The sequence below is a fragment of the Habropoda laboriosa genome, unplaced genomic scaffold (genome assembly GCF_001263275.1).
Source record: "Habropoda laboriosa isolate 0110345459 unplaced genomic scaffold, ASM126327v1 scaffold210, whole genome shotgun sequence".
Taxonomy (NCBI): domain Eukaryota; kingdom Metazoa; phylum Arthropoda; class Insecta; order Hymenoptera; family Apidae; genus Habropoda; species Habropoda laboriosa.
Window position 1 is genome coordinate 826091 of NW_017100373.1, and position 18403 is coordinate 844493.

At 42.8% G+C, this 18403-nt stretch overlaps 2 protein-coding genes across 3 annotated transcripts in view; one reads left to right on the forward strand and one right to left on the reverse strand.

Annotated features, from left to right (window-relative positions):
- LOC108574872 (DNA ligase 3) overlaps positions 1-18403 on the reverse strand; it is a 30645-nt gene that overhangs the window by 11166 nt on the left and 1076 nt on the right. The window contains 2 exon segments of the mRNA XM_017937520.1: positions 5671-6003; positions 6682-7000. Of these exon segments, the coding sequence (XP_017793009.1) occupies positions 5671-6003; positions 6682-6997 (649 nt within the window). The 5' untranslated portion in view covers positions 6998-7000.
- LOC108574873 lies at positions 3946-17794 on the forward strand. Of its 2 annotated transcripts, none has more exons than XM_017937521.1 (4): positions 3946-4343; positions 15103-15281; positions 15455-15674; positions 16540-17794. In XM_017937521.1, exons 2-4 carry the CDS (start codon positions 15123-15125, stop codon positions 16599-16601), a joined length of 441 nt encoding a protein of 146 aa, XP_017793010.1. In that variant the 5' UTR covers positions 3946-4343; positions 15103-15122; the 3' UTR covers positions 16602-17794. The 2 variants fall into 2 exon arrangements, with proteins under 2 accessions (XP_017793010.1, XP_017793011.1); XM_017937522.1 differs by lacking the exon at positions 3946-4343 and adding an exon at positions 11133-11192.

Below are 18403 nucleotides of genomic sequence, written 5' to 3' on the forward strand. Positions count from 1 at the left end.
CTCTTTCTCTCATTCACCGCTCAACCTATCACGTCGCGAGAGACTTATCGCGCGTGATTCTATCGAACTGTTAGCCAATTGGCCGGCAAGGGTACACACCTCTTCCGGAGCTGCTCGGAGGCTATCGCGAGCAATTCGTTGCCACCGAGTTTAATCACTTCTTTATTACCGTCCAAGGTGCATACCTGTGAAGGTTATTGCACGCGAGCAACTTGTTGCGCAGCGGCATTCACACCAACTAGCACTGGGAATGCTCGATATCACGAGAGGGAAAGTCCTGTTTTCAGGGTTTCAATTGTCCTTTCAGAAAGGATCAACGATGCTATTCGAGGCCCGGGTAAAAAGTAGTCGAGTAGATTCACAAACTGAAATTGTTCGAGAGGCTGCACTAGATCGAACGGAAGCCACCGGCGATATCGCAGACTTATTCTCTCCGTCACCCTTCTGCATGTCCCTGTCTCGGAAAAACCATTAAGAAAGCAGTTCGTCGCGGGCTATGTTTATTCCCTCGTGTTAATAAATGAGCAGCGAAGGTTTAATCGTAGAACGTATGTAGTAAGCTCTCTCTTATTCATGGCTGTGTGGCTGAGTGCGAAGAATGAAAATCAGCATTATCATTGCCGAAAAAGTACGAAGGAATGGACGATTGTTGGGGTTGGAGGCGGGCTTGAAAGAGTAGGATGTCGTAAGTACGATCGGTAACACAACTTTACGTATGATAACTCCTACAAAGACGATATGACCTCTCGCACGCGCGTCCCTCCGAAAACCACGGTCCCGTTCGTCGTTCTCCTTCCTCTTGACTCGTTTTTTTTTTCTCGCGATGGAACACACGAGTAGAAGAAACAGAAGTAGAAGAAGAATAAGAGAGAAGAGGACCAGCGATAACGCGACCAGATACGCTGAAATAGCTCGTTAGAGGGAAAAACTGCGATTCAAGAGGCGGTCAATCGAATTTCTTGTTGCTTTCTTTCTGGGCAATCGCGATTCATCGAGATTTAAACGTGGAACAAACATTCGATCGTCCATTCACAGAGTAGGTACGATGTTGCGGTAAACGAACGAAGAAACGATGGAACGAATCAGAGCTGGCTCGCAAAAGCGGAGGTGACTTCATACGTAGATTGAAGAAGAGCGCGGTGGTAATTAATGATCGATCGGCCGAAGGAAACGCGGGAACGATAGAGAGAGGTCAGAACGACGATACCACGTCGTCGTACAAAGTGTAGTTCCGCGGACAAACGATAACATGGCTCCACTTCAATGAGATTTTCCACGGCTAGCAAGGGAACGGAGTGGGGACTCGAGAAAGCTAGATACCGTTTTATTTCCCCCTTCTTTCCCTTTTTTCGCTTATTCTTCCCTCCAACCCTCGTCTGAAAAGGAAAATAGAATATGATCCAACAGAATTTTCACGCGTACCCTCACCTTGAACACATTGCACGCGGTCAAGCACATACAGTTCCAATTGGAGGCTGTCCAATATAAATTTCTGCCCTTATATATATTTGAAAGCGATAATCGAAGCCGCGAAGTACGATAAAAACGTCGTATTATCGCGTACAACTCGATAAGAACGCGTTAACATATGTACAGCTAAGCAAAAATCAGAGATGACTTCATGCAAATCGTCCTGAACGTGATCTCACAGAAATTCACGCGAGCACGATTTCTCGTTCGACGAGGATCATTCGTCGATCGTGATAACGAGTGCGTCTAGACGATAAATTAGTGTTTGTAAATTGTGCTTCTCGATCCACCGAAATCTTTCAACATTTTTCTCACCAGAGATCATCGAAACCGTTTCTCGACGGGGATCAGAGATGAAGGAAATTCTAGGAAAGCGTTCCCATTCCCCTACCTCCCTTGTCCGAGAAAACGACGTACACGCGGATGCAGGGCTGATAGATCCTCATCATCGTCAAAAATAGATTAACCACGCGATTTCGATGCGTAGATCGCTAATTTTCACCCACGTGTAACATCGAAACGCGCACAATGTGGCCATTCTTTAATCTGCTCCGCGACGTTCCCCGAACACTGACTTCACAACCTGTTAAAATTGGACCACGGTGTTTACCCGTGGATTCCAGGCCAAATAGCGATAGCGATTCACCAAATTAGACGGCGTGTACGTCACGGTAAGTAAAGAAAACCGCGTGACAGCACAGAAATGAGGTATGTGTACAGGAAATTCGCGACATGCCTCGAAACATCTTACCCTTTCCCATCATTTATCATTTCATTTGAAACATGTACACGTGCAAATTTTTCTAAACACGTTCGTTAGTTTACAGCCGAGGGAACTGTATCCCTAGCTACATCTCACGGTCGTCTTTACCTCTACTCTCGACAAAAGGGAAAAAAGAAGAAAAAGAAGAAGAATAATAAGAAAAGACGATACCCGATTGACTGATTCCTATCTAGCATATACTAGGTATACGAGACTACGTTTCGACGAGGCATATCGTAAAAGACGTCGACTTGGAGAGTGCGGGGTCAATCGTTTGCCGGTCGCGGAGGCGGCACCGTCGTCATCGTCGTCGTCGTCGTCGTCGTCGTCGTCGTCTCCCCCGAGTTTGACAAGGCTTGTTGCACAACCAGTATCGTCAGTTTTTTAAACACGTTCACATGCTGACTGATTCACTTTTGTTCTTTTCTGCTTCCTCCAACCTATCGATACTTTCGTTCTCCATTGCGAAAAAGATTACGTCATTGGACGCACTGCAAGGGTCACCGGTGGCTCAATGAAATCAACTTGTCGTCCTCGTCTCCCCCGAGTTTGACAAGGCTTGTTGCACAACCAGTATCGTCAGTTTTTTAAACACGTTCACATGCTGACTGATTCACTTTTGTTCTTTTCTGCTTCCTCCAACCTATCGATACTTTCGTTCTCCATTGCGAAAAAGATTACGTCATTGGACGCACTGCAAGGGTCACCGGTGGCTCAATGAAATCAACTTGTCATTTCTAAGCAGTCATCTCTCAAATGATTTATCTAATATCGAGTTGATAACTTGTGTATATTTATATGGTAAACGATGTTCGAGTAAATATCCTTGTTTTCAGCAGCGTGGTGTATATGTACACATACACGAATGGAAAGAGGAGTACGATAAAAGAAACGAAGATGCGTCCATTGAAACGAGAGATTATCTTACTAGATCGAGTGTAAGCACGTTTCGAAAGAATTTGCGAGAACAGTTTCAATTTCGTTGACCCTCTAGAAATCTAAAGGCGAGGTTCGCCTCGATGTCTTATCGATAGACATTGATTACTCGCAAGCCAATCGACCGCTCCTCCGGCAATTTTTAGGCTGGACCAACGGTCACCGGTTAATTTTAATGATAATTTGAGCGCGATAGGCGCGAGGTTTTTTTCGTGCGTGAGACGATAAAAAGAAACTGAAGGGGTCACAGAGAGGAATCGCTTATCGAGGCAGTCACGTCACGCCGTTCTCGGTGTGCGACGACACATCAGAATTGATCTGTGCGAATTTTTCGCGAATTCTCTTTAACAAACCGAAAGCGAATTCGCGAAACCTTGAACGATTCGAATGACGATGAATGTTAATAAACCAGAAATGAGAAAAGAGAGAAATGGGCACGCAGGAGAAGCGAACCGCGGGCGTCGTCCATCGAAAGAAAGAGAGAGAACAAATGAGGGAAGAGGAGAGGAGGAAGAGAAGAGGAGGAGGAGGAGGTCGCAAATTAAGAGAGCGAGGAGGCGGGCAAGTCTAGCGCGCGATAACGAGGGAATATCTGCGAGGGGGAGGGCAGAAGCGTATGGAAAAAGAGGGAAAGAATGGATGAGCGTCTGGAGCCAAGCTGGCTGCACGAGAAGGGGCTCGGCATCCCGTTTACAAACCGATGCTTCATTAGGTGGGGACAGCTAAGCTTATAAGACACGACATTACAGCCTTCGGGACCAATAGTCGCAAAACGGTGAATGTGTGTGGTGTATATCAGAGGCATTTTGCAAGAAGACGCTTCACGAGACAACACGCAACACTTTTCATCGATCAGACAACCCGTTAACCGATCCCACTTCGTACGTGAATACCGAAGAATCACGATTTATTCTTCCTTCGAATAGAAACGAGAACAGAGATAGAGCGCAGTGACAGTGATCTATTTCCCAGCGATTAAGTGTGATAAATTTGGGTGTTGGAAGTCACGAAACAGCTGACCGAACCTTGGCATAAGTATCGAGTAAACGCTGATCAAGACACGAGGAAGATTCGGAGAGAGCGCCGAAGGAACTTTCCCCGTGACTCCGAGTAACCGGCTGAATTTTCTAGAACAAGAAGGATCAGATCATCAGTAGGAAAGCTTTCAATCATAGTAAGTATGAAGATTATCATCTTCGTGTGTTGTAACTTTAGAAATAGACAGGTGAGATTGAGTCGACGATTGAGAGAGGGGGGAGAGAGAGGACACACCAGGTTGAGCTCGGCGAACCGATCTTCTCTGGAAGCGGAAAATTTCCCACCGATAGAGTGCCGGAGAACACTGGGTCAAGTGCATGATGCGGGGAAGAAATCAACGAACCGCAATTTGTGTCGTGTCAGAAGTTAACTCGCCACCGTTTCTGCAAAAACAATTTTGCGCGTCGGATCACGGTCGATTAGCTGGAAATCGAAGCGAATTGAATGAAAAGGTTGAAGCGTCGTCCACTTTGTGCTCATAGAGAGATTAACTTCTTTCTCATTATTTCTAGAAATGTCTCCGTCCGTCAAGTATATCGTACAGAGTGTGTGCGTGCGTACGTGTGTGTTAGCTTTTAATGACGTTGAAACAATTAAATGAGAAAGAATGCGTCGGAAAGTGAATTTTTCAATTAAAGTTGGACGGTCACCGAGTCGTTACCGAGGCGCACCACGATTTGGGTTTTGTTGCTCGGGGAGTCAGATAACCCCGTAAAAATCTTCCACTTACGAGCACGCAGCGGTGGAAATCTGCACGGTCGATTGATTAATGGTCTCCTTGTATCCGATTCCGGTATCGTATTTATTCGACCTCAACAAAAAGATGTAGAGGCCAGAAAGAAATAGAAAGCGATCGGGTGAGAGAGAGAGAGAGAGAGTAAACTAGAGGAAGGGATCATGCAAAAGGGGCTGGAAGATGCGAATATATTTACACGCTTCGTCCATTTCCCCACGTTTTCTCTTTCACCAATCTTCTCTCATATTTTTCTCTGAAAGGACACGACGTTACGTCGATTGGCGATTGGTGAATCGCTAGTTTTCTCTTATCATGGTCACCAAAACATCGATAATCTTTGAAGTTATCTCAGTGGATGATGCGTGTAAACGAACTCGATTAAGTCACAGATTGTTTGTTTTCATTCATATCGCGTCACTGCGAAATTCGGTTCGATCGCGTCGGGATTCCCTCTCCATAGTTCTTTCTTGAAAAGCAAGCCTGTTCGCCAATTGAGATTCGATCGACGAACAGAGCTTGCTGGGACACATGCCGACTGCTAATTTACGGAGGCAATGGCGCGAGAACAGCGCGGCCGTAGAAACCTTGACCCCTTGAAAACGTTACGAAATTCGGTCGTGTCTTGGCGTATATAGGCGGCTCGATTCATTAATGGCCAACAGAACTGCGATGAGGCGTAGTTTGATCGATCAGAAATTTTGAGGATCGATTCGCAGAGGAAACTCACCCCCTTTCGATCCTCTTGTCAGCATCTTCTTCACTATGGCTGTTTTGTCGGTATAAGCGTTCACCTTGGCCACGTGGTTGCAGAGTCGCTGAAATTCTTCGAACGTATCGTCTTCCGTTTCTTCTCTCTTGTTTCCATCAGTCTTTGATTCTGAGCCATCCGTATCTCCGATATCATCATCATCATTCGAAGACGTAGACTTGTTCTTTTTCAATCTCTTCGGTTTCTTATTAACTGTCGGTTGGGATTGCTTAGCAGGAGTCACTTTGCGTTTCTTCGAGCTTGTTGTAAACTCATTCGTAGCTGCCTTAGTTTTTGGAATCTTGAAGGGAGCTGGAAGGAAAAATGGCAGTGTTATAGTTTTATTGTACGTAGGTAGTTCGTGTAATGTAAGGCGATCGACGCGGGATCAGAATCTGAGTATTAGCTTGCAAGTGGTGCTCGGTAGTCGAAATCCTCCTCGAACTGGAGAACTGTGCAATTTGTCGGAGAATACTGATCCATAAAAGCTACACGCGCTCGATTCGATGATCTTCTACGGCCCGTATAGTAATAATCGGCGGAACGAGCAACCAGTTTAATGCAACGTAAATCATCGACCGACCGATCGCTCTCTAATAGGCGATAATGCTCGAAAGATGATTTATGGGATACAATTTGTATAGCCCCGATTTAATTGAACGGTAATTAAAACGCTCGCCTCTGCTGCGTCGCGGGCAGATAAGCAGCATGCCGCGATGAACGCGGTCTTTTCACGCGAGATGGAAATTTCTCGAATTTATTAGCCTGTCCAGTCCGTTTAACGTTGTAAGGTCGTAACTGAAATCCTACGCCTCGATCGTATAAGAACATTGGAAATTTGAAAAAAGTTTCGCTGAAAACATGTAAAGAAGTATCGAGAGATTGAACTATAGAATTGCTAACTCGGAGATGTGGCATCGTTCTCCAGCGTCGAGATCACCACGATCACCAGACAGTGATCGTCTGAAGAAAAATGCTGTGAAATCTTACAGGTATTTTCAAACTCATCGATTCTCTGAAGAATTATCCGCTTATCCTCGTCACAGAGATTCTCCCAGCCGCTGATATCTTTTTCCGGATCGTCTATCTTCTTGCTGGAGGCCCTTTGTTTGGCGAACACCTCGAACAAACAGCTCATATGATGCCACGCCTTCATCTTGCCGTCGGAGAACGGATTCGCGACCAGCTTTGCAATCCTCACGGTGTCCTTTTGTATGGGACACTTGCACTTCTTACATTTCGCGCGGCCAGTCTTTGCCTGCTCCACCGCGAACGGCTTCTCATCTTCCTTCTCGTCGTCTGACATTGCCTGAAAAGTTCCAACGAATTCAACGGGAACGTTCGAGTAATCTGAAACCCTGTGAGAAGAATAAACGTTTAGCTTTCTTCGTCCCTTTAGAATTGAGAGAAAACAACTAAAGTTGGATCACGTCGAAGCTACTTCTTCGAGCCTTAATCCTGATCCTTAACAGTTTGCCAGGGTCGTCGGATATTTCGTATTCATCCAAAATTGGAGATTTCATTTTTAAGAATTAGGAATGACCATGTGTATATACGAATAGAATAGATAGTTTCGTGAGCCTTTCAAAGAGTGAATAGTCTGAATATTATTCAGTATATAATGTAATAAAAATTGGGGCTTGTGAGTCTAATTCATACGAAAGACAATCGATCAAAATTTCCAACGGGGGGAAGAAACGCAAAGAATTCTTGATCTTATGCGAACTACTACGTGTATCCCAATGTCTGACATTTATTGGCCGTTTGCATCCACGATAATGTAGAACGAGGAATTCGTGCTGATATCAATCCTGTATTATTCCACTTGTGCAACGAGAACAACATTCATATGAAAGATAATTCTCGAACTGCGCCTGGCCAATTATCGTAATCGCGATTATCGTCGTAATATTGTTCTATCGAGACCTTCCACCGAATTGCGTCATTCTTTCCAACTTGGAATTCTGCTCCTCTTCGAGGCACTCTTCGGTCCTAAAAATATCCAACGAGGCACGGTGCTTCTCGTTATATTCGCAGCATTTCAAATTTTTTACATTGGTCAGAAATAAGCATTACCCGCTCGAGGATTCGCGTCAGATTATTACGAAGTGAATGAATGAAAAAAGAATTAGTTATCTATTCATCTATAATTATCATGGCTTGATTAAAATGAATATAAATATGTATTTATACATATATTTGGAAACAAGGACGCCACGAAGGATGGTGTTTCCGCGAGGGAAAAACGTAAAAATTGAAGGCTTCTCTGGTCCGCCATTTTGCCGGGCGTGCGATTTACCGAGAGATACGAAAAAAAGACAATCGTGGCGATAAGAGGAGGCCGTTAATTGAGCGAGCGCGATAAGCAGCGAGGGGCTGTTATTGTCAACGCGCCGATTGGTCAACATCAACCACGACATATCGAAATAAGGACAAATAGCGACGAAAGATTCTCTCTCTCTCTCTCTCTCTCTCTCTCTCTCTTTCCTCTCCTCTCCTCTCCTCTCCTCTTACCCCCTCTCTCCCGCAGTATAAGAACATTTTCCTCTCGGCCCGAATTGTCTTTCCTAAAACCGCTCTCCCTTTGCATATATACATATGTAAAAATAAACTGCGACAGAGACAAACTGCGAGGTTCACTATCGATGGCCCATCGTAGAAGGTGACCTAAAGCTTTGTCTTTTCGATTTTCACTAGTCTGAATTCGTTTTGCCACGTTGGTCTGATCATTGTCTTCCCTATACTACTTGTACGTTCCGTCCTCCAGAATAACTGTTATTAGGAAAAATTTCTTTTGCTTGTTTTATCATAAACAGTATTAACTTTCCAATGTTGCGTAAATAGACCGAGAGGAATACTTAAGGGACTACATACACCTATGAGGTGAAAAAGTAGGATGGATTTGAAGAATTTTTTTTTCGGTGAAAAAATATTTTTATTATGAAAACATTAGATGCATTGGAAAGGGCATACTTTTGTCTATAAAGTTCCTTAGTTTTCATTAAAAAATTCAAAGAAAGAGCGGCGTGATAGCTGGTCTTCGTAGGACGATTTTTCAAAAACGGCGTCGGCGGTAACCGTCGCTATTTTTTATTTACAACAAAAAAGGAAAAATTATTCTTAAAGTAAACAAAAAAAAAACTGGTACTTGCCGTAGTCGATTTTTGTTCTTTCAATTTTTCGCAAAATGACGAGCATTTGAATACAGAAATAGAATATATGACTGAAAATGTGAACTTCGTTAATTTCTAAAAAATAAACTATGATGGTTAAAAAAACAATCTTACGACAAAGACTAGATAATTATATTAAGAACCCTTGTGCCGAATTTAAAGTAAATCGGTTCGTTAGTTTTTGAGATACAATGGTTACCGTTTTTAAAAACACCATTCTGAGAAAAACGCGTTTATAGCCTCAAGCATAAGTAAAGTTGATAGAAATTTTCTTTCTCATACTTATATTAAATCATCAATTCCTGGACTATAAAATTCATCTTTTCTCAATGTTGTAGCCTCCATTTACTTTTTTTTTAATTTATTCTCACATTCAAATTATTACATCACCATACAATTTTTACAAGTATAGCAATGATCTGCACGCAAAGGGTCGCAAGGGTCCACTCGACTTGCGGGCTTCCACAGGTTGTAATTTCGTCAATTTTACGAACTTTCCATTGAAATTTTTTGAGAGTTATACTATCAAATAAAAATATTTTTGAAAAATCGATTTTCTCGAACTCCCTAGGTGTATGTAGCCCCTTAATAATGCACACTCTTCAAAGAAGAAGAAAAGACAAAAATTCGATTTTCTTTCTTTAAAACTTTCTCAATGAGACTAATTTTCTACGAACACTTTGTAATATCTTCGCGGATTCTTCAATCTACCATGCATTTTGGTTTTCTAACAATTTTATCTGTACTAAAAGAAACCATTCGCTAAACATTTTGTATCGTTTTCCCAATATTTTTATTATCATTCATTCATTGATTTATACTTCAAGTAGCGTTGTAGACCAACGAGTATGTTCAGGAAATACCGAGGGAAAGTGACGATTTCAATTCTCAAAATATCGACGAAGCGTCATACTTTACGCGGGCGTAAAAAAATGGGAGATCGCGTACGATAAAAAGAGGGGAAAGAGAGCTGATCAAGCGTATCTCGTAAGCAGCGATACGAATCGCATCTGAGAATAAATCAAAATACAGCCGACATCTTCATCACGTTCCATCTAACGAACGCGACTTTTCATCAATTTTTAATCTTTCCTTGCTCGATACTCATTTTTCTCCCGAACTAGAGCGTTCTTTCGGTCCGTCCTTGATCGACCATTTTTCGAACAGTTTCATCCGTCCGAAGGGTCCACCACGAGGGTAGAAATCGTTTCTAATCGCCTGAAATCCCTGAAAGCAGCCGAGAGAAACTCGAATCCTTTATCATAGCAACAATGAAACCAGAGGAGGGTGATACCGCGAATGAAGAAGTTAACGAAATGGGAAACACTGAAGCGTGGGTAGGAAGTTTCAATACGATTTAGAAGAAGTCCTTTCTCTCTCTCTTTTTCTTTGGTCGCGCGTTAAATCATGGCGAAAGATGTAAGCCACATCTGTGGGGAAGGAAGAGAATATGCCGCGAATTTACGATCGAAAAACTTTCATCGCGCTCTGGAGCCTCTGATTGTTTTTTCTTCTCCTCGAGGTCGACGGGAATCGATTGTGTTTAATAACTCAGTGTCGACGGACACGCGTACATCTATTTTTTCCTCGATCGCAAATTTTTCGCGCGAGTAAACCAACGAGAAATACGACATTCTAGGAAGATAGAGAGAGAGAGAGAGAGAGAGAGAGAGAGAGAGAGAGAGAGAGAGAGAGAGAGAGAGTGGAGGAGGGAGAAACGCAATTAAGGAAATAGTAGTATCCGAAATTATCGGAGTATTTCATACACCTACGTCAATTTGATGACACTCGATGGAAGTTTGCAGCATAATCTAGTTAAACGCTCGAGAATCTCGAATGCAAAAAATGCTCTCAGACGAAACGGAGAAAAAGAAGAAAGTTAGTTACGTAGACAGATCGGGTATGAGAAACTGTACATGTATTGTAGTAGAACTATAAAATGCGAAAAATACGAGGTAAAGAGAAAAGTTTTCGGGATGATTTTGGACGGTGAGAAAGAAAAGGGACATGGTGAAAGAGAAGCAAAGGAATGGCATGCACGTAGGCGTGTAACGCGGTGGTATCTTCGTGCCGGCGCGGACCTACAGGTGGTAGGAGGTGCGGCTAGGTGGCGGGTGGTGGAGGATTCTGCTCAGGGTATAATAGAGGGTGCAACAGCCCTCTCTGCTCACTCTACGAGCACGCATCGCCCTGCCGAAAACTTGCCACAGAATACGCGAAGAAAATCGTCAGTGAGATATCTCTCTTTGCTGTGTAATCACTCGATCGTCCAAACAGAAGTACCACCGAAGAGTCCTCGTCGTGAGGAGCGTTTCGATTGCAAACAAGGTAGGATTCGTACTTTTACGATCTTCCATGCGCATCATTTCTTTCATTCAATTCATTTTATACGATACATAGTGTCTCATGACATACACATTTATATTTGGATAGATTTAATGAATTATTTTCTCTATAATAGAAAATTGCGAAATCGGACCTCGAAACACGAGGGAACTCTCTTTCTTTCATTCTTCTTTTCGATTAACATTTCACATGGTTAGAAAAGAAGTTGTAAACCAGAGAAATGTAGTATCGCGGCACCCACTGTAATCGATTTCAAGATAATCAGTTTCTTTATGATTGTCAAGTCGACGTTGTTATTCAAGTTATGGCAATAGTTGTGAACCACCACCCCACCCAACGATTCTGACGTATCCAGTGCACAGAAGATCGAATCGTGAAAGGAGTGAAATCGAGTAAATCGAAGGGAAGCAAGCGGAATTCAGCGCTGATTGTGGCATACGCTCGATTGACTGACGGCACGGTGCAAGGAGAAAAGGCCGCTCGAACAATCGCGCATTAACTCGCAATTTTTCGTGGTAAATGCCTGAACAAAGAACGACCGAGACTCATTGTTCACTGAATAAACAGTCCGATGTGCATTACATTTACCAGTGCGTAACACGAAAAATGTTAGCCTACCCTTTTTACGCTTACGAACGAACGGACGAAAAGAATAAAAGAACACTATCGTGGAAATTTTTTCGAAATAGTTGGACTACATATGATGTTTGCGTGGGGGAGGTATATTTACCTCAAAATATATGTATCTATAATACGCGCAATGCCTCTTTTCTTTATATTCGAATGTTCTACGTACGTGTACACAAAGCTCGATAACAAATAAATTAAGAAATAAATAAATAAATGGATAGGAGAAATCGACGGAGACAGTCAAAGTAACGCGGTCAGATTTTTGTAGGCGATCCAAATTATGTAAAGTGGTAATTGCGCGCATCCCCCCTAATGTTATCTGTCTAAACAAGTGGCCCGGGTCGCCAGATAAATTACTCAGCTGAATGAATTCGCGCGCGCGTTTCTTGGGTCATCAAGGATTATCCCTTCACGTGATAAGCCAGCTCGTGGAACGGGGTACGGAAGAGGGCCGCTGGATAAGATTACGCGAAATCGCAAACAAGGATCGAAGTCGAACAAGAGTTATCCGATGTCCCGTTCATAGACCAATCGTCCGACAATGTCGCTCGTTACTTGTTTTTCCCCTTCTTGTTTTTTTTCCTTAAAAATTGCCACGCCTGCGCGCAAAAATTAGAGATTAATTTCTTGCCGCGTCTCAACTTTAAATGAAAAAGAAACACTATGCTCGGTTTATTAAAAATCGATCTTCTAACAGCGTTAGGGAGAGAGAAAGAATGATGGAGGGAAGATCCAATCTCGCTGGTGTTCCGTTTGACCAGCTTCACTACGACAGTTCGTGGCATTTTGTGTAATAACAGATTTGTTTGGTTTGATGCCACCGTAAAGGGTTAATAAACAAGGCTAAATACGTCCAAATTCCGCGAGCAACACACACACCAAGGTTATACTTTGAACAATTAACAACGTTGCTGGGAATCCCGTCTCTCTCTCTCCGTCCGACGCGCGACCTTTGCGTATACGATCGTTCCTTCAAAAGCATCGTCGTCGCGTATTACCTCAAGGAAATCGAAGAATTCGCTCAGACACACGGTCCAGATAATAGACTAATTAGCAAATCCTTCGAGAGCTCACGGTTGCTCGCGAGTACTCCTAACAAGCCGCAGATTCATCTCAAGATTCCGGAAACGCAACAAGTGGAAAGTCAAAGGGCTTTTTAACCGGAATCCACTGGAGCTTCTGTTAGCTCTCTCTCTCTCTCTCTCTCTCTCTCTCTCTCTCAGATGCGAAAGGATCAAAACGAATCGGAGAATTTGTAAGCCAATATAGACGAAAAAGGTGACAACAGCTGTCGCGATAACGATCGAGTGTACGCGAAATCGTGTAACTGACTTCGTGACAATGATATTTACGGTCGAACGAGAAACAGGGGGACCGATCCCTGAGATAAATCGACGTTTGATGAGTGATTCCAGTCGAAAATAAACACCCACGTAGATCGACTAATTGAGCAGTCTGTCCGCAGCTGGCCGCGTTCATTTTTCTTCCTCTTTTTTTTCTCCTCTGCGACTCGATCGAAGGCTCACCTTTCCTCGGAAACGCGTCAATCATGGAGTTTGCCGAGACTTTCGGCCAGCGTCGCAATTATTTTCGCCGCTATTCCGATTCTTCGCGCGCGCACCTCATTCGAATGAATGATGGATGAGGAGCAGCAAATAGAGAAGGGAATTTTTTTTTCTCGGTGATAATCACGATTCTTGCTCAAACTCCGATTCATCTTGGCGTCATTGCGTCCATAAGATCGCCAATATAGGAAAACTTGCGAAACATTCTCTGATTCGCGATACTTTTGCTCTCAACTGATTTGATTCTACATATTGTATGTGTAGTTCCGTAAAACAGAACACAGCAAGGTACAGTAAAGATTTGGTATGAGGTCCAAAGTCGGGACCGCTGTGTAACAGCTACGAAAAAGGTGGTAGGTTTCTCAAACTCTTTGTATTTTACCGACACCGACGGACGCAGAAAGAAACAGCAGACAAAGAAGAGAGAGGTATTGAAAGTCGAGCCAGTCCTAAAATGTCAAACATCTACATATCGGTGAGACAACACTAATACAAAAGAGAAACTTTTTTATTTTTCGTGTTTTGCTGATAAAAATTTTACTAACATATCCATTTTTTTTTTCTGATTAAAATGATACCAAACACGGTATAATTCGGTGTATATTTAGTTACTTAATAAGAAATTCCACACATGCATATGTACATACACACATAATTACGCCCTCCCTATAAATAATTAATACATATTTACATACATCCACATTTTATTATGTCTTTACTATATCTATTAAATATAAGACACCTAAAAAAGATTACATATAAGGATTTACAAAACATGCAACCCGACGTTGCATTGCTTTAAAAATAAGAATATTGTTCGCGAAGGGTCTAGCCACGGAGTGGGGAAGACGATGGTCTTCTGGTAAGAGGACTGTAAGGGACAACAAATTGATACCGCAGAACCTTCAACACATACGAACCTTTTATTAGTAAAATTTTTAACATATTAGTAAATTATAATTGTTCGCAAACTGCTTGCGAACTGCATGTAAAGAGTCCTGAGTAGTGTAAACGTTAGTATAACAACTCCTATATGTATTCTTATGTGCCCTTTAAACTCGTCAGAGGTCAAATTTCGTTTCTTCCTATACGATAACGGATCAAAGGCAATGCCGCTTAGGAACCGTTATCCTGAAAAAGAGTGTCCCATTCGAGAATAACCGGATAGGTTCAGTTCTAGTTCTGGTTAACGGTTCCCTTTTAGCACAGCTATGAGAAATGGTGTTACATTCTGTAGATGTAAACAGTGAAATGAACGTAGCGGGCAAAGGAAGATTCACAAGCCCAATCGACACAACCAAGTTTTGTAACAATATCGTGTTTGGTATCATTTTAATCAGGAAAATCTCACCAATATTTTGATGAAATTTGTATTAACGAAAAATTGAAAATAACAAACTTTTATAGTTTTCATTAGTCGCTTGCCTGGTTCAAGGGTGGTCCCCCCTTGTGGTGGGGATAGACTATGAACCGTTCGCGTATAGATCCCAAAGAACTCTTATAGAATCTTTACTGTAGGTATACTTTTTTTCCATCGACTATACCTCCTGGCTTATTTCGCCGAATCGACGAAAAAACGATTGCTTCAACTATTGGCATGGTTATCAAGTTGACCATAAATTTAAAAAAAAACCGACAATCCCAGGACATTTAGACTTGGTAACTTTGGCTAACACCGAGATCTCGATTCTTTGCAGCGATAAAGAGGATCAAGGGAATGACGGGAAGTTCCAGCGTGAAACGGACAAGCCTGTGTCTGCTGGCACTGTTGTTGTCCTGCCTCTCCAGCGGTAACATCCTCGTCGTTGGAGAGCCAGAGCCGATCCCTTCGGAGCTTCTCTACAGCGAGAGATTCATCAAAAACGCCGAAAATCTCGTAAGCCTGCCACCAATTTTATTTTCTTAATACTACTTAACACTGTCGCCTTTTTACTCGGCTATTACAATTTTCATCAAATACTTTTTCGAAATTTTAAACGGATTGCAAACAATTGTTCATTTCTAAATTGAATCTCCTATTTAACTCTCGACACGTTGAACGTTGCTCAGATTCTACTGAACAAGCTGAAGCTGATCGAGGAGAAAAAGGATATGGCAGAGCGTGAAAAAGCACTGGACGATGAGGAAATGGTGATTCAATCCATGTTAGAAGCAAGAGCGAAGACGAAGACGAGAATTCAACCTGGTGATTACTCCGTCGAAGAGCTTCCAACGCCGAACGCTGTGATCAGTCAGGCACAACGTTCAGGAAAACGCACCGCGATAAGTTGTGAGTATCCGTACCTCGCGATTCTCTATATCCTCTATCCCCTTCGCAAAGAACCTCTTCAATTTTACATCCTATAATAGAAGAACGAAATTATCGGTTGCATTTTCTCTGTCGCGCCATGGACTATTCTCCTCGGATTAGCTCTCGCCTACGTTGGCACGCGAGCAGACTCGAAAAACACGAGGGATTCAGTGGGACGAAAAGAGATGGTTCACGGCTGCGCCCCGTGGAACTTGGTGTGATTTTCAACACGAGAGTAACCGCGATTTCGAGCGAGGGAAACTCGTCGGCAAGTCTGTGCTCGTATTACGAACTTTCGAACCCGCTTCGCCTGATCTCGCCACGTTTCTCCATCTCTTCTTCCTTCGCGATTAAGTACGAAATACTCGGCGTGTAGTACGTGCCTCGCCTGTTGACGCGTTCCTCCTTGCCTGAACGCTGAGAGACGCGCAATCCGTTCCCGTTAACCGAATAAACCACCTCCGTCATATTGACCAAACAAATCCTACGCGAATTATATCTGCTTTAAATGCTCCACGCCGTCTACTGGCCCAGGAATTTCATAGAACAAACAAGAAATGCGGCGAGCATTGAATAGATGTGATAAATCAATCGATTGCGTCAATTGACTTTTGCTGTCACGTGACGTCAGCCCGTCGATTCTTTCGTTGAAAAACAAGTTGACAATCGATCCTCGAGATCGAGGCGATTGGAGCGGGGACTTTTTCATTAACCTCGGCGCCAGACCAGTTTCTGCCTCGAATCCTCTCAACTGACGCTTCTTTTTTCTTTTTCTTTTTTCTTCTTCTATTTTTTCAGCGGAGAGAATTACTAACTATGATGGTTTGATTTTTGCATTGTTTAGATATGACCTTGTGCCATTTCAAGATCTGCAACATGGGGCGCAAGCGACAGTTGCACAAGTAAACGTTAAATAAGAATCGTTTGCGGACGACGGCCACGTCGGGAATGGTCGAGCCTCTTGCGCGGTGCACACTCTGCCTCGACACACGAAGCGAAACCCGCGTGCAGAGAGAGAGAGCTCACGACGCAGCGGTGTAGTGCAAAGAAGGGCCACCTACCTTACGAATAATCGGCCGATGCGACGGAATACTTTACAAATCTCTTCAATCAACTCTACTCGACTACTAGATTTCGCTAAATCTAACAAAACGATCGCGAATCTATCGAGATATCTAACGCGGCTTTACGTAAGATACACGTGCGAGCTTTGGTATTATCTTGGAATATCTCGAAGGCTTCCTCTGTCGAAACGAAAAATAAACGAAAAAGGCAAGAAAAAGTACAAACGAAAGGGAAACACGTTTGGTGTTTCGCCCTCGTATTTCACAGAAGGATGAAGAATAGTTGATTCGCGACCGAATTTCTATCGCTTAATCGTGTGCCCTCTCGCGCGCGCGCAAAATTGAACAACAAAATTAATTGAAGAAACAATGTCAAATATAATACATGTTCTTTTCTCAGAATTGTAAAGTGGTCTTACAGAAGAAAGACTGTGTCTGTTTGTATCGCGCGACGAGCTTTTCCCAAGTTCCACTCGTTCGTTCGAGAATAAAGGGAAACGAGAGGGTTCGTCCCGACCGGCTCGGGCGAATCCTGACGATCGAAAGGACATTGGCAATGCAGCGACCATTACCAAACCATGATCGAATGCACACGTTTCGCTCGTACTATTCAGCAGTATCGTTTCATCCAATCGAGGACACTGCATTCGCGGCCCGAACAATCGTTTTGTCCCGTACAATTGGACGAGAACGCGCGATACGACAACCTCGAAAAAGGCTCTCATCCCCAACACCAACCCCCGTTCCTCCCTATATGTGATTGATTTACTTTTCTAATTAGCACTCCCCGGACTACTCACGAATCTCTCCGAAAAAAGAAAAAAAAAAAATGTAACTGTAGTCTGAAAAACGTGGCTCGAGAGCGACAGATCGCAAACAGACAAACAGACAGGCGGACAGGACAGAGAGCGACGAAAAGAGAAGAAAAAAGAATTCATGCTTTGGAGAGTGGAGTGTCCTCGACGAGCCATCGATAGAGAATCGAAATGGCGAATAGATATTTATTCGTTAGCTTTAAGTGGGAAGGGTGCAAAGGCCGAGGCTCCAACATTCTCGATTCTTCCTTTTTTTTCTTCCTTTCTTTCTTTTAGCGAATAATTTTTCACGGTACTCCCTTCTCTTGTGCAAATTCCAGCTGTAACATGCTGACAGAAATAGAATGTAACCGTTGCCATTCGTTTATTATGCTTTACGACTCTTTTCCTAAGCTTCTTGGCAAATTATAAAACGCTGTTTCCTTCCTATCCTAGATTCTGTTGCATGTCACAGAAAAGAGAGTCAACAAAAAAAAAAAATAGAGAAAAATAAACGAAACTACTCATGTAAAGGAAGAAGGTGAGAATGCTTTAATTTGAGATGTATAGGATACAATGATTTCAGGAGAAATAACAGAGACAGGAAAAGAGAGGCCGCCTGCACCCTTCGATAAATTATTTATAATCGTTTCGTGAAAAGAAACGTACCGCGTTTACGTAGTGTTTTTATGTGTCCCCTTTTTATTTATTTAGCCCCACAAAAATTCGTTATTTTCTTTTAGTAGCTCTTTACTCCGAAAACAGCAGTCACTCTAAAATGTTTTTGTGCGCGACTAAAATACCATCGATCATTTTCTACAGACTTTACTTTTATTATTTATAATTTAAA